This window comes from Sceloporus undulatus, chromosome 1 (assembly GCF_019175285.1).
Source record: "Sceloporus undulatus isolate JIND9_A2432 ecotype Alabama chromosome 1, SceUnd_v1.1, whole genome shotgun sequence".
In the NCBI taxonomy this organism is placed as follows: Eukaryota; Metazoa; Chordata; class Lepidosauria; order Squamata; family Phrynosomatidae; genus Sceloporus; species Sceloporus undulatus.
In genome coordinates this window covers 291,913,531-291,930,002 of record NC_056522.1, presented here as the reverse complement: position 1 = coordinate 291,930,002, position 16,472 = coordinate 291,913,531, and the positions used below count along the sequence as shown (strand labels likewise).

General features: G+C 39.3%; 1 protein-coding gene across 1 annotated transcript in view; it reads left to right on the top strand.

The window, feature by feature from the left end:
- NELL1 (neural EGFL like 1) overlaps window positions 1-16,472 on the top strand; it is a 657,613-nt gene that overhangs the window by 358,133 nt on the left and 283,008 nt on the right. The window contains 1 exon segment of the mRNA XM_042459591.1: window positions 4,676-4,801. Coding sequence (XP_042315525.1) covers window positions 4,676-4,801 — 126 coding nt within the window.

The window sequence follows — 16,472 nt, the reverse complement described above, 5'->3', positions numbered from 1 at the left end:
TACTTGGAGTAGAGGGGAGGATGAAATTTATACTATGTCAACTACAACCAAGGTCCCAAAAAGTCTACCTACCTTTTGGGTTACTTGTATGTTCTGACATTTTTAATTCTAGCCAGCCTCTGATACAACCTACATCTCCATCTGCCTCCTTTCTAGGGAGGAAAAAGCCTATAACCAAGAATTTTAAAGAAACTACTCTAATGAAAGTGTAATATGCAGTCTAATTAATTTCACAGGTATCATAAAATCATAGAATTAGAAGGGACCCATGGGCCCAATCCCCCCGCCAGTGCAGAAATCCACTAGTAAAGTATCTCTGAGTGATAGACTTTCAATCTCTGTTTTAAAAATAATGCTTGTGAAGGAGACTAGGAGAGTCCACTACCTTCTGTGGGTGTCTATTCCACTGTCAAACAGTTCTTCCCATCAGGAAGTTCTTAACATTTAGCTGGAATCTCCTTTCTGGTGATTTGAATCCATTGCATCAGATCTTATCCCCTATAGTAGCTCACTCAGTCTACCAAATGATAGCCTTTCAGATAATTAAAGATTTTAATATTTAATCATTCCTTCTAATATCCAAAGAACAAGGAATAGTTACCCTGGATTTAACCATTGTGAAAGTGGGACCATAAATGGCATAGATCATCCCTTGTGCAATGAGTTGTACGGTACAAAATACTGCAGGCTCACTCTCTTGTGCCAACTGGAAAAATTTATTTCTAAACAGGCCTACTGTTACTTCAGAGACAGCATCAGAGTCAGGATTTTATGTTTGCATTCAAACTGTTGGGTAACTTAGGTTGAAAAACCAGACTATGTATAATACACTACTTCCAGAAACTTTTTACAGCAGCATTTTCCCCCTAATGCTACCAGAAACTAGAAATGGCTTTATTTTTTTATTACAGTAGAAGCAATTAAATCCTTCACTTTCAAGGTTTTTCAGTATGCTCAACCTTTTTCTTGGTATGGTTTGCATCTTTCAAATTTATTATGAGAGCATCAGAGGGGCATTTTTAGACAAATGTTTCACTTGTTTTGACATCTTTCATTTCTTTCCCATTCCTTTCATACTTTAAAATTATTCTATAAATTGAACACAGCCATTTCAAAGCAAGGAATTAAAGCTTGTATTTTTTCTAAATGAGGAAATGGAGTAGTGTAAGTGCAGATGCACTCAAAGGCATTCTATGTGGCCCTAGAGCTCAACAATGTGATAGAAAAGCATTTCCTTGCCATTTGTCTTTCAAAACTATGATATATTTTGAACTCTTTTTTAAAAAAGGGCCCATCACTCAAAAACCACCAAGATAAGGAGATTTGATGGCTCATGATATCTGTAATTCGATATTATATTTTGCCTCTAAGCTATTATTTCATATTCAGCCCAAGCTGCTCACTGATCAAAACTCACTATCAGCTGACAGCAGCTTAGTGGTTAGTAAAAAGTGATTTTATTAGTAGCCTTTGCTTCTTCCTCACTGGATTGATGTTCCCAAAGTAGAAGTGTTCATAACAGCCAGTATACTTTTCACACTAAAATAAGTACAGGATTGCCTCAGTATTGAGGCAAAACTTCTCCCTCCCCCATTCCTACTGGTTCATAGAAGGGAACTTATCATGGAACTCAGGCCTGGTACAGACCGCCCCAAAAGGGCGGTCTGCTGGCACCTTGTTTTGCTCCACAAGGAAGCTGCAGCGGACAAACCGTGCAGCTTTCTCGCGGAGCAAAAGGAACCCGCAAAAAGAGGGTTCTTTAGTGGCGCAATACTCGTGCCGCAGTGTGCCAATGGCACACTTGCGATATCAGTATCACGGCGCTACATGTGGACGCTAAGCGTCCATCACGTCAAAATGGTAGCACCCATCTGTACAGGGCACCGCCATTTTGACGTATGGAATATGTGCTAGGGTTGCAGGGCATTTGTAAGCAACGCCCCGAGGCAACCCTAGAACGTCTTCAAGATGTGCCACGAGGCCTGTCTGTACTGGGCCTCAGTTCTGCTGTTTTTATTTTACTTGTTTAGTCTGATGTGTGTCAAAGTTCTTGGAACAACTGTGTTCAGTTCAACTGAACAAGTAATGAGGATGAATTTCAAAAATTCACTCTTGGCTAATGAGGAAACATAAGATTGAGATAAGCAAAGATGTATGATGTGTACACAGTTTATGTACAAGGAAAGTTAAGCACAGCTGGACAATAAACTAATTTCTAAAGCAAAAGCCATCTGTACTACTAAAGATTGCCTTCAGATAAATTCTGAAGTAGGCGTTCTTAAACTTCATCACGTCCTGTCTAAATCTGCCCCTAGTGTAACTAAACTAAAACAGAGACAGATGGTTCACCTGGCAAAGATTGTTTTTGTCACTGCCCTGGCGAGGGATGAACAGATCAAAAGAAAATTGAGGGAAGTGGTCCACTCACAATATGTTTTCAAACACCTGTGGGAAAGAAACCCAAAAAAGAAAAGGTAGAAATTTACTTGTCATTAAATCAATGGCCTACAGTCTTGCTAGAGTTTGCAAAACCATTGATCATATGAAAACTTCAGCCTACTTCAAATATTTAGTTTATTCCCCCTTACTTGGCAAATTTTAAAGAGTTCACATTTGTGTGTTCATTCTATGACTCAAGTAGTGATACGCATGTGATGACAAGGCCTGTTTTAACCTGCTTATAATTTTTTGATTGTTTGATCTTGTTTTAACTTTTGTATCTTGTGAATACAAAAACTTTTTTTTAAAAAAAAAAATTGTAAGCTGCTTTGAGTCCTAACTGTGGAAAAGGCAGGATAGAAATGATGATGGTGATGGCGATGATGGTACGTACAGCAGCAATCTTAGAAATTCATATTGATTTCCATATTTCCTCAAACCCAACTTTTGACTGGAAGCAATTGACACATTCAAAGATGGTGATGTGATGGGTCAGTTTTGAGGGGAACATCAATCAGCCTATTTGCCAATGATATTTTTGGTGAATTATGTGTTTCATCCTCTCAGAGACAGTTCATCATCATCATCATCATCATCATCAGTTATCATCACCATCATAACTATTTTCTTCATCCTACCTTTTTTCCAGTTTAGCACTCAAGAAGATTGTCAACAGTTAAAAAGTAGCTTAATAATCATAACATACAAAAGATGATGATGATGAAGTTGATGATGTTGATTGTGATGTAAATGTTGAGTCCAAGGAGTCAGTTTCTTAAGAATGCAGGCTCCGAACGTTGCCAATAGACAGTTACCAATTAATTATGGTGATGTTGTTGAACATCTGATGTTTCTGTGTAGTTGTCTTTCCAAAACCACATTTCATAAACAAATCTGCACCTATGGTACTTGTTGTGTTGGAAGTATGAGTTGTAATAGTGTGCTAAATCAAAAGCTCAGTTTTCTAAAATTTCAATGGCAAGTTGATTATCTTCAGTAACTGGATCTTTGTTATGGTCAGCAGATTTAAGGTGAATGTGATGTACTTTTTAGCATTCTTCTGCTTCTTTATTATTAGAGTGGCATTTTAAAATTGTGGCATTTTATTTAGTGTGTTAACAGGCTAATTAGTTTAATTTGAATTTTAAAATGTATATTTGATTGTATTTTGAATGGGACCTTTTTAATTTTGTTGGATACTGTTTGGTGTAATACAAATCAAATAAATAAATAGGGAAAAAAGGAATAGGATGGTGAGGGTAAAAGATCAATATCATCACCACCACCATCATCATCATAATTTACTATCCATGTGCTCTTTTAGACTGACAATTGTAACTAGTCATGTGGTATTTTCTATTTCTTATCTGGCTATGATATTTGGAATGGAACCCAAAGGCTGGACTATAAAAAAATATTTGGACTCAGCTCAAAACTATTTCATGTTTTATCTGACCAGGAATCTCCATATTGGTCTCATATTTTGCTCTAGGTGAAATTTCTTTGGCAACTCAAAATTAAAACACTATAAGTAAGCTATTTTCTTGTGCAAAATGAATCCTCACAGGGTTTTGTACAATCTGATGACTAACCACAAAAAATAGATATTTGCTTAATGGGAACTGAATGGAATGATTAGAGAAAGATATTTGGTAGCCATTGTGAACTTGTATGGCCTTAAAATGGTTTCAATGTCCCAATTATCCTTGTTCAACCAGCATTTACAACCAGCTGCTGCGTAAGAACCCCAGCTGTTCATGTTTTGTATTTTTCACATATATGTTTCCAAATTTGATAAGAGATCTAGGAAGCTAGGACAAAATGCACATGGCATTTCCTAATGAAGCCTTTTTCAAATGGTTAAAAGAATCTCCATACCCTCTGTATTAGGGTATGAGACTTTTAACCCTCCAGATATTTTAGACTTGAGCTTCCAGAATTTTATAGCCATGATAATTGATAAAGATTTGTAAGACCTTTGAAGAGTCAAAATCATTAAAGCTATTTTCTGCTTTAATCACTTTTTTATCTATTGGCTAGCTTTTCAAGTGTTGTCACAAGAACTCTATTTTACCTAAATTATTTACAAAGTTGCTGATGAATGTGAATTTATGCAAAGGTAGCAGTAAGTTCATAATGTGCATATTTGTATGTAGAATTGCTCATATTGCAATATTGTGTTTGTGAAATAATATGCAGCTAACTGCAGTCTCATGGGGTGTTTTTCTCTCCTCAGATATTGATGAATGTGCTGCTAAGATGCATTATTGCCATGCCAACACAGTTTGTGTTAACCTGCCTGGATCATATCGCTGTGACTGTGTCCCAGGATATATTCGTGTTGATGATTTCTCATGTACAGGTAAGGTCTTAATATAATAGTAATCACACCATGATTTCTTTTTAATCAGTTAATGGTAATCAGTTGGAAGAAACTTCATACTGTATGCCAGGTAAAAATTCTTTCTTGAAGAAAGATAAATCACCATTGAAAGTGGAAGAAAATGTTTATTTCATATTCATTTTTGGATCCCTAGATATATTATGTAATCCATTCATGGTGAATACATATTAGAGAAGTGTACTGTAAACTTCATAGGTTAATTATACATTATCAATAATACTAATTTCATGCACACAACAAGCATTTATACCAACATATTTTGACTCCCTAATCTGGATTGTTCTACTCTGAATACAGAGTTACAGAGTCTCTTGGGACAATGAACATAATACTAGGAATGCTTCTATAATTTAGAAATCTAGCCCCCCCCCCCCAAAGAAGTGTAAGAAGCATATATTTGCTTATTTTCAATACAAATATAGTAATCTTCTAAAAAATACAAAATTTTCATTTCCATAAAGGTAAATACTGAAAGAAGTTGAAATGTGTTTGTGAAATCTGTCAACAGTAGGATTTCACAATCTGTTTTGTGTACACATATTTGTGTGGGAGGGGTAGAAAGAATATTCCAAAATGATTGAAAAACATGTTTTTGAGTGTTGGGTAACCCTGTTGAGAAGAATTCTTGACTAATTACAATCTTTGTTGTTTGGTACTTGTGCATAATATGTACCAATTTTGCACAGAAAACATCTTTTTCTGAGCAGTAAACAGTTTTTCACAAAAATATTTTCTTCATACAAAAAAGCTTTTCTAAAAAAAGGTATTTAATTTTCATATATGTAAAAACACACCACAAAAACTACAAAAATTGAGAAGAAAAAAGAAAGAAAAAATAGAGAGCAAAAAGAAAAATAGAGAAAAAGAAAAGAAGATACATTAATAATGGGGCATGTGGGGGGAAGAAAAGGATAAAATTGACCTTTTTATATTCTGAGGACACCCATCTCTGTTGGTCTGGGTGGCCCTTGTGGTCTCTTCCAACTCTATGATTCTATGATCCAAGGACTTTGTCCCAATACTGAACCAATGTCTATTGTCATTACTGGACTGAATGAAGGCAAACAAATGGAAAGTTAATCCATTCAAATGGCAGATCAGGAATAAGGACCCTGCCTATGCTGGGCAGAGTGACCCCCCCCACCCTGAAATCTTAGGCTCAAAGCTTGGGTGTTCTCCTAGATTCAGCTCTGAGCCTGGGAGCTCAGATTTCAATGGTGGCCTGGAAAGCGTTTGCACAATTAAAACTAGTGTGCCAGATGCATCTGTTTCATGAGAGTCAGATTTGGCTATGGGTAACATATGTCTTAATTATATTCCATGTGGATTATTGCAACATTTGGATTACTGCTGCCTTTGGAAACTGTACAGAAACTTCATCAGGTCCAAAATGCTGTGGCCAGAGTGCTGACCAGGGCCATTATACTTGTTAAAACAACTTCACTGGCCACCATTTCTGGTGACAATTCAAAGTGCTGGTTATGATCTGCCCTATATGAGTTAGGTTTAGACCTGCCAGGTCGTCTCTAAGATCTACAAGGGAAGGCTTTCTCTCAGTCTCACCATAATAATAGACTCGCTTGGTTAGGACATGACAGAGAGCCTTCTCGGTGGCTGCTCCCTAGACATATGAAAGTTGGACTTTTTTTTTAAAAAAAAGTTTCCTGTACAGAGCTTTCAATTATTCATAATTTTACCATTTATACATTTATAGAACTCCTATTTTGAGCTTTATAAACATGATTTAAACAGTTTAGAACATGTTTAAACCTTTTTTGTGTGTGTATTTCTTTAATAGTGCAAAGCAGGGTCACACATTAAGAGTTACAATACCATACAGAAGAACAAGCATACCTGGAACAAAAATCTTGTTCAATTTCAGCAGTCACATAAAAAGAAGTAATGTTAGAGAACTATGATGAAATGAAAACAGTTTGTTAATGGTACAGATAAAAACGTAGATATATCAGGATGGAGAGACAGTGTGAGTTTTTGTTTCATTTAACACAGGTTTTTCAATTCTACAAAGAAAAAAAAATTCATCAACTTTCACAAAATTGCAGAGATCAGTAATGCATTTATTTTAATACCATCAACAAGACCTACTTTGCAGAAAGTTTTCAGATTTACCTCTCATTCCATTGTCTTTCCTGTCTTTAATGTTGTAATCTCTCAGGTCAGGATCTGCATAGTGTTCCCCCCTTACCAAGGAGAAGGGTACAGACCAGAATTTATCTCCAAACCTGTGCCTAATCGCCACTGCTAGAAGTCTCTCCATAGAGCTTCTGTGGAGGTGTCAACTAGCCATTTTCCACACTGACTTCCAGAAAAAACATCTGTTTCCTGAATAGAAAATATTGTTTTCTGTGCAAAACAACCACATGCAACTCTTTTTTTGCAGAGTAAGACCCCATTCACATTCACCTATTTGCCCTGGATGGAACCGGGCAGAATCGCCGCCCCCCCCTCCCGAATCGGTCCCACTATCATTTACCTTATTCAGGGTTATTTACCCCTGAATGCCCTTGCAGCTCTTTGTAGAGACTTCACATTTGCAGTACTGGTTCAAAAGAAGGCTCCTTTGCTGTCAAATCAAATTCTCTTCTGCTTTTGTCAAAGGTGATGTTTCCTACAGCAATTGGCCAATAGAATGGGTGCTTTCCTCCCTCCTTTTTTTAAAAAAAAAAAACAAGCAGCAGAGTGCGCATATTCTGTCAGATTTAAAAACCTCCAGGTGTGTTTGTGTGTGCTGTGTGTAGCAAAAGCATTCACTCTTGTATCAGTTTGCCAAATTGAAAGGGAAACATTTGTAACATTCCCATTGTAGCATTCGCATATTAAAATAATAATAATAATAAAGCCTCTTAAGATGCCATTCCCGGAAAGAAGAAATGAAAGGAAAATGTAGCACAAGCATTCTAATTGTAGCATTCGCATATTACAAATAACAACAACAACAACAACAACAACAACAATAATAATAATAATAATAATAATAATAAGCCTCTTGCAAAGTAAGGCTGCCGTTCCAGGAGCAAGAGGAAATGAAAAGGAAATGTAGCACAAGCACACACACACATTCAATCTATATGTTTCAGCCAAAAACCATTCGCATACTCTGTCAAAAATAATTAAAAAAAATAAAAAGAGAGAGAAAGCTGCCTGCGAGAGCGGAGGCTTGTTCCATTCTCTGTCCTCCCTATGACCTACCCTGAACTTGACTCTTTCTCCAGCTCCTTCCTTCTCCTCTCCTGCTCCCCTGTTACCCCAATTCTGCCCTTGGCACCCCCAGCTCCATCCTCCTTCTCCTCCTCCTGCTCCATCTCTCAATTCTGCCCTTGGCACCCCAGCTCCATCCTCCTCCTCCTGCTCCATCTCCCGATTCCCCTGGCTCCATCCTTCTCCTCCTCCTGCTCCCCTGTTACTCCGATTCTGCCCTTGGCACCCACGGCTCCATCCATCAATTCCCTTAGCACCCTTCCTCTTGCTCCTTCCTCCTCCTCCTCCGCCTCCTCCTCCTCCTCCTCCTCCGTCACGCATGTACCGCCCTCTGCTCTCCCTCTGACCTAAATCCCTCCCCTGAACTTGACCCGATCATGATCAGGGACAAGTTCTATAACCGAACCAGTCCCCCCCCCAAAAAAAAGATACAGCTTAAAGTCTGCTTTCAAAAGACCACACCACGGGGCATTTGCCCCTCAACGGGTGTGGAAGCCTCGGATTTGATTGTGAAAGGATCGGGGCCAATATGAACTTCCCGTGGTTAATCCAGGTCTGATCTGGGGTAAAAGGTATCTGAATGACCCCTCAGTCTCAAAATGTGAATCAGCACTGGAAACCATGTGATTTTTGGTGACTTTTTTACTTGCTTATTCAAGAAGAAATTAGAAAAGAGGCATCATAGTGTGGAAGCACCAGTTTGTCATTTGGGGATATATGTATATGCAGTCTGAGCCATTCTTCTGTTTGATGCTAATTTGGAAGTTACTCCACAGTGGTTCATGTTTTAAAAAGGCTTCTCTTTATCTCTTGTTACATGCAGCCTCGGTCACTGAAAGGTAGACGGGAGTGAGGCTAGAGGTGGACTGAATTTAGTACATATAGTGGTGATGTTCTACCCAAATCTGTAGCAGAAAAATCTGTTGTGCAATACTAGCTCCTGGGAGAAATAACTGGACTGCTGTGGACGCAGAAATTGTTAAGGAATTGCAACATGGGACATACAGTAGAAGAAATAAAAACTGTGAGTAAAGTCACTATGACAAGCAAGAGCAATTAAGAAGCCACACAGGTGAAAAAGCTAATGTAATTTGGAAGACTTGAATGCCAAGGACAGAATTATAGAGTGTACAATTGAAAAACCTGAGCACTTAAGTGTACAAGGTGAGATGATGAAATTCTTAAGTATGGGGGAACTATGTGAACCAATCAAAATGAATGTACACGCCCACTGGGTGGAAACTGACTAAGTGGGTGATGTTTAACAATGGCTATAAAATTGCTATGGTTGCCTATGATTTGTGGAGTAGTGTGGGTAGTTGGAGTAAATTGGAGTAGTTGTGGATAGTTGGAGTGTTTGGAGATATTGGAGATTGTAGAGATTGTGAGGGCATATAGTATTGTATATAGTAGAATAAAGTAGATCTTTTATATAAGACTACTGAGTTGTCTGGTGTCTGAGTGAAGATACAAGAGCCAGCAGGATCCTGGAGAAGTTTGGAGACTTCTGAGGAAGAAGAGTGAGAAGGTGGGAGAGTTGGTCAGGGTCTTCAGCCTATTCTCTGAAACTCTGCTGCTTTGGAAGAAAAGCATTAACCACTGACCAAAGCTGGTCAGCTCCGTGCATACAAGGTGGTGAGTTAAAGCCAGAGGTGAAGAGCTACAACTCCCATCATCCCTGACAGAAAATGCCTTTGGGCATTACATGGCTTATGGACTGCATTTCTCTAGCAAACAAATAACCCCCCCTAAAAAAACCCAAAATAATAATGCACCTATATGCCACACCTTTGTCCCCATATATAATAAAAGTACTTTAAGCACTTTGTACTTTGAGTACTTTGTTTGAACCAACGTCAAACTTGGTTGTTCTTTTTAACCACTGAGAGTTAACATTCATTCACATCTTAATAAAGAATATAATAATATAGAACAAATGCAATTGCTTTAAACATCAAAGTCAGTAAAACTTAAATAACTGTCAGCAACTATCAGTAATTAGTAGTCTTGGGGGGAAATGAATGTTTTCAGGTAAGATCTGCAGGTGGCTTTTTTGAAGATTAGGGAGGGAAAATAATATGTTTTTGTTTCTATTAGAATTTAAGAGAAGTTCCATCTCATCACTAGTTGACTAGTTATGTTGTAGCACCTGTTTTAGAGAGATATTCTTCAAAATTTATTGGCAGAGAAACAGTGTTGGGCAGTGGGGGATTTTGATGCTGATTTTTTTTCAAGCTGAATGTAAAATGCAGCCTGTAAAGAATAAATATTCCAGGTATTTATTTTAAAGGTGGGGTTGGTACATGGCTAAAACAACAATAGACCTGTTTTTGTGTGTTTACATGAGTGCATGTCCATGCATGGGTCGAGGCCATAGAGAAAGATTAAGATTCACAAGAAGGCTAAAAGCCCTGTTTTGTGATCTATTCAGTATTAAGCTGCAAAAATATTAAGCTGCAAAAAATATTTTGTGCTTTACAGTAAGCAGAGATATAGGTACCCATGAGGAAAAACTGTATAGTGTTAAGGTCTTATTTTCACCCTTCTTAGGCCCTGTACAGATGGGCCAAAAAGCATGTACTCAGTATGTGCTAGGGTTGCCTGGGAACATCCTTTTCAGATGATCCCTAACCCTAGTACGTACTCAGTACGTCAAAATGGTGGCGCCCTGTCTACATGGGCACCACCATTTTGACATAATGGCCATGTCGTGTCCAAACGGTGCGGCGTGGCCATTACATGCTGGCACCGCTGAAGGGCACTTGTGGCTGTGTATCGCTGGTGTGGCCTTTACACGGCCATGGCAGCGATACTGAAGAGAAAGGGGCCGAGTGGCCCCTTTTTCCCTTTCCCCGCAAATGTCGGGGTGTCTTTGGGGCATGAAGCCCCAAGACACCCCTTTCCAGGCTGCAGGGAAGTGGCGTTTTGCCACTTCCCTGTGGCCTGGAAAAGTGGCGGATCGGGGCCTCCAGGGCTGCCACTGTGGCAGCTCAGGCCCCAATCCGTCAAGGAAAGGGGCAGGTGCAGGCCACCCCAAAGGAGCAGTCTGTATCCCGCCTTAGATTCTGCTTACGGTCACAATTACAATATGCCATGGTGTAGAGAAAGGTAGAGTCTATAAGAGCAAGGGAAAAGTTCTCCATATAAGCTATATGTTCCTGTATAATATAACATAATGCCTATACAGTGCTTCACATTTTATTTGATATAGGACACAGGTAATTTCCCTTGCAATGTGCCAAAAACTGGCACTATATTTGTGTCATATTATTATTGTATTCACACTGTTTGGAACTCATCCTAGAGCAGCAACTGATACCTCATGGACCAGCACTGACCAACAAACCATTACTTCAGTAGCACTGGTCTACAGTGACTGGCGACAGTTGTCCAGAATTTCAGAAAGGATTCTCTCTCTCTCTCTCTCTCTCTTTTGGAAAATGCCAGGGACTGGAACATTTAGCATGCAAATTCAGTATACTAGATACATGCCAATTTACATTCTATCTTCTTAATTTGCTCTGGAGTTCATACGGTTGTATAAACCTGATGCTAGAAGATTTTCATATATTATTTTTATTCTGATACTGCTAATATTGCATACAGATTGGTTTTGATTTTTTTTGGAGGGGGGGGAAACTGTTTTGTTCTACTAATTTTCTATTGCTTCTCTTCTTCCAAGAAGACAATGGGTGGGTTCAAAGGTAATGGTAAACATGGTTAGCAATGCAAGAAAGAGCATTGTGCTCCTGCTTTCTTTTGTATATACTACTTTGCTTAATTATATTCTCTTTCTTACTATTTGTAATTTGTCAGAATGGATGAGCTTTGGTTTGTGCTTATCCTCCCATTTTGGCTTGAAATCCTTTGTTGGAAATCAAATATAATAATAATAATAATAATAATAATAATAATAATAATAATAATAATAAATTTATTTCTAGCCCGCCTTTCCATGAGATCAAGGCGGGTTACAACATCATAGAGCAACAAACGATAAATATCAACAATACAATATAAAACAAAATCAGAGATTAAAACAAGGAATTAAAAACACAGATTAAAAACATAACAAAAACTAGCCAAAGTGCAGGTGCAAAAGGAGGGGGAGGGGGAGAAAAAGCAATTACAACTGGGGGAAAGCTTGTTCGAAGAGAAAGGTTTTGAGTCTCTTCCTGAATTGGTCGAGGGAGGGGGTCGAGCGGAGCTCTTCGGGAAGCGAATTCCATAACTGTGGGGCTGAGATAGAAAATGCCCTCTGTGCAGTTGTAGAGCGTTTCAAGGGTGGAACCCTCAGAAATTGCTTCCCGGTTGACCTGAGTGTGCGGGGCGGACTATATGGGGAGAGGCGGTCCTCCAAGTACCCTGGGCCCAAGCCATTTAGGGCTTTATAGGTTATAACCAACACCTTGTATTGTGCCTGGAAGTGAATAGGCAGCCAGTGTAGATCTCGCAGAACAGGTGTTATATGGCTGGACCTGGAACATCCAGTGACCAGTCTGGCTGCCATGTTCTGCACTAACTGAAGCTTCCGGGTTTGGTACAAGGGTTGCCCCATGTAGAGCGCATTGCAGAAATCCAACCAAGAGGTTACCAGAGCGTGTACCACCGTTTCAGGGTCCTCCCGTACCAGGTAGGGTCGCAGCTGGCGTATCAGCCGGCAGCTGATACGCCTGACCGTCGCATCCACCTGAGATGTAAGGTGGAGCAACGAGTCAAAGAGCACCCCCAGACTGCGAACATAGTCCTTCAGGGGAAGCGTCACAGCAGGCTTATGACAATATGAAGGCGGGGGAAGGGGCGTGCTGGTGGGAGTGGCACGCATATAGCCGGCCTGCCTGGCTTCCTTCCCCGTCCCACCCCTGTGCCTGCCTCGGAGGAACTGTGTGTGCTGCTGTTGTTGTTGCCGCTGTTGCTGCCGGGCGCCTCCCTGGGCGGAGAGGACACCAGCGCAGTTGCGCATCGCCACAGGGAGGACGCCTTCAGATTGGACCATCTGCCACAGCCATTTTGTCCTGTGGGGGGGCAGGCACTGAACTGTGCCCCGGCTAGCGTGTTGTGTATTGTTGTTGTATTTTTATTGTTGAGCTATTTGTCGCTGGCTGTATTGAGATATGTATTGTTAAATGCTATTGCTGTGTATTGAGAAGTGTATTAATATGTATTGTATGAGATATGTATTGTTTTATTTTCACTGTTGAACACCGCCCTGATGTTTCGAAGGGCGGTATATAAATAAACCTTATTATTATTATTATGAATAATTGTTTCCTGATAGGGCATAATGGCAACCACTGGTTCTTATGAAAGATAAAATAACTCAGGAGCTTGTGAGGAAGCATCTGAGCACAACACTCATTCACATAATAGTTGTCACAGGTCCATTCATAAAGATATTAGATAACAAAAGGCACAATACAGACTCCAGGAATATTTAACTTCCATCCCTTGTTAAATCTAAGTTAACTTCCATCCCTTGTTAAAACATCCCAAATATTTCTATTCTCTCCTTTATAAGATGGTATGTCCCTTGACTCTTTTTCACAGCAAGCTTTGATGGGGGCATCCTTAAATATTATAGTGTATATTATTCTTTTTTATTCTACTATACTGGGATTTTAGTTTCCCTGTATATGCATGTCTTCAGTCCAAAAATCTTTTTTAGCTTCTGGTTGTTTTTTTTTTTTAAATCTTGAATAATGACATTTGTCTTTAGAGATTAGTTTCATAGCTCATTACTCATGTATATTTCAAGTGAACTGCTTCTAATGTTCATTTCTCCATTGCATCTGTTACCTGAATTGGCTAGATTATCTTTTGTAGACAATAAAGAAGTCTCCAGATTCCCATATCTATAAAACAACAGGATTCATATGGAAAGAAGAACAAGTATGGACTCACCTGGCACAATTTTAACAAACGATCTGTGAAAAAATACACAACGATTTGCTGAAGGTCTCAGTTGGGGTACCATAGAAATACAAAAGCTTTATGTAACTGCAGTTTTCAGAGCAGATGCAACAGTGGACATTAAAAGCCTTTCATGCTTTTGTGAATTGGCTTTTTATAGGTCGAAAAGGGGTTAGTATGTTCATTCTATCATCACATAAAAGGGGATTGTGGTTTTTTCCCCCCTAAGGTTAAAGTATGTAAAACTTTTCATCTGGAATTGCAAAGTAACCTAGGATGCAAACAGATAGATTTATTATAAAGAGCTCATTATGGATCTGTAGTCACCCTTTTATGGTTGCAACATTCTTATATGTTTTGCCTTTTTCCAGGAGAAGCCACCTCTGCAATCTACTCATATGACAATTTCAAGCAATTTGTATTCATTTCTTTCCAGTTTGCTGTGCATAGTCCTAATTGTCTGGTATCACTAAACCGCCCCAAACCACATTCTTTCACTACTTCCCCAGATGGCTGGGGCATGCTGATTTGCTGGCTATTATATGATTATATAACAATCATAGAATCTTAGGCCTGTTACAGACTACCAAAATAAAGCTGCTTCGGGTCTCTTTGGAGGTATGCTGTTTAAATGATGCATGCATCCAAAGAATCCGGAAGCTGCACCAAAGCTGCACTCCAGTGCTTAGGAATGGAGTGTGGCTTTGGCGCGACCTCCAGACTCTTAGGACCCATGCATCATTTAAATAGCATACCTCCAAAGAGACCCGAAGCACCTTTATTTTGGCAGTCTGTAACAGGCCTTAGAGTTGGAAAAAGTTTCAAGGGCCATGTAGTCCAACCTTCTGAAAGAAGCCCACCTAAGTCAAAGAAGAAAAGTCCACCTGCTGCCCCAAGACAGTCTAATCTTTGTTCTTACATGTAGAGAGATCTTGTAGCACCTTTGAGATTAACTGAAAGAAAGAAGTTGGCAGCATAAGTGTTCTGCCAACTTCTTTCTTTCAGTTAGTCTCAAAGGTGCTTCAAGATCTCTCTTCATACTGATTCTACAAACTAACACGGCTATATCTTTGAATTCTACCACTGTTCTTACAGTGTTTAAGTGGAATCTCTTTTATTTTAATTTGAATCCTTTGCTTCGTATTCTAGTGTCTGGAGCAGCAGAAACAAACTAGCTACATGGTATCCCATTTAGATATTTAAAGACAGGTATCACTCTTCAGAAAACCATTCCTTGCATAAAGAAAGCAATTTGATACTTCTTTAACTGCCATGCATCAATGCTATAGAATCATGGCATTCCTAGCTTGTTGTGACACCAGATTTCTCAGAGAAAGCTAAATATTTCATAAAACTCCAAATCCTAGAATTCCAAACCTTTGAGCTATAGCAGTTAAAACTGTGTCAAACTGCATTATTTCTGTTGTTCAGATGCAGCCCTTGTCTTTTGCCTGGAAGTTTTTCCACTAAAAGCAATATTTTTCCTTTTTTTTTTTTTTTTTTTGTGGTGATGGTGGGGCTATTTGCCATCATGTCAGCTTTGACTCATGACCACTTCATAAATGAAAGACCTCGAACAGTTGTGGTCATCCTGATGTTTTGAAAAACTCAGGGCTATAGCTTCTTTTATTCAATAATTCCACATGCTTCTTTTCCTACTGCCTTCCACTTTACTGAACATTATCATGTTTTCTAGTTTGGGTCATTAAATAAACATTGCTTTTGCATGGTAAAGGTAATAGTAAAGGTAAAAGAAAAGGTAGGGGGCAGTGCTCATCTCTGTTACTAAGGCAAAGAGCCAGTGTTATCTGAGGACTACTCTGGTGGTCATGTGGCCAGCATGACTGCACCAAATGCTGTTACCTTCCCACCAAAGTGGAACCTATCTATCTACTTGTATTTGCATGTTTTCGAACTGCTAGGTTGGCAGAAGCTGGGACTAGTGACAGGAGCTCACCCAATCATGCAGCACTCGGGCCTTGAATTGTCAACCTTCTGATCTGATCTTCTGATTATTAGAATTGGTGTTTTAACCACTAAGCCACCACATCCTCTTGCATGGTAGGGTAGCTGAATAAATGTTCACATGGGTTAACAGGGGTTTGTGGCTAAGAACCATTGGATATGGAGATGGATATTGCAGATATAAATATGTATTTTTGTGTTAGTGGGAAAACAGAGCTTACTTCATGGTGAATGTAAATGTAGGTACATTACTTTTTTAAAAAATAACTCCCATATTTTAAAACACGACTTGGGTCTCCAGATACTTCTGCTCCCCCTCCTCCAGGTTTGGCAATCCATGCAGCCAAGGCTCAGGAAATTAGTCCTCTCATCCTGCCAAAGTACCCCTCTACAAACATGGATTGGTAAATCAGGGTTGGGAATAGTGTGCTGTTCTAGTCACATACAGCCCCTGGATCTGATCCAAAACACACTGAAGAAACAAATCCAGTTTGAAACTGCCTTAACTGCCCTGGTTGAATGGTAGAAAATTCTG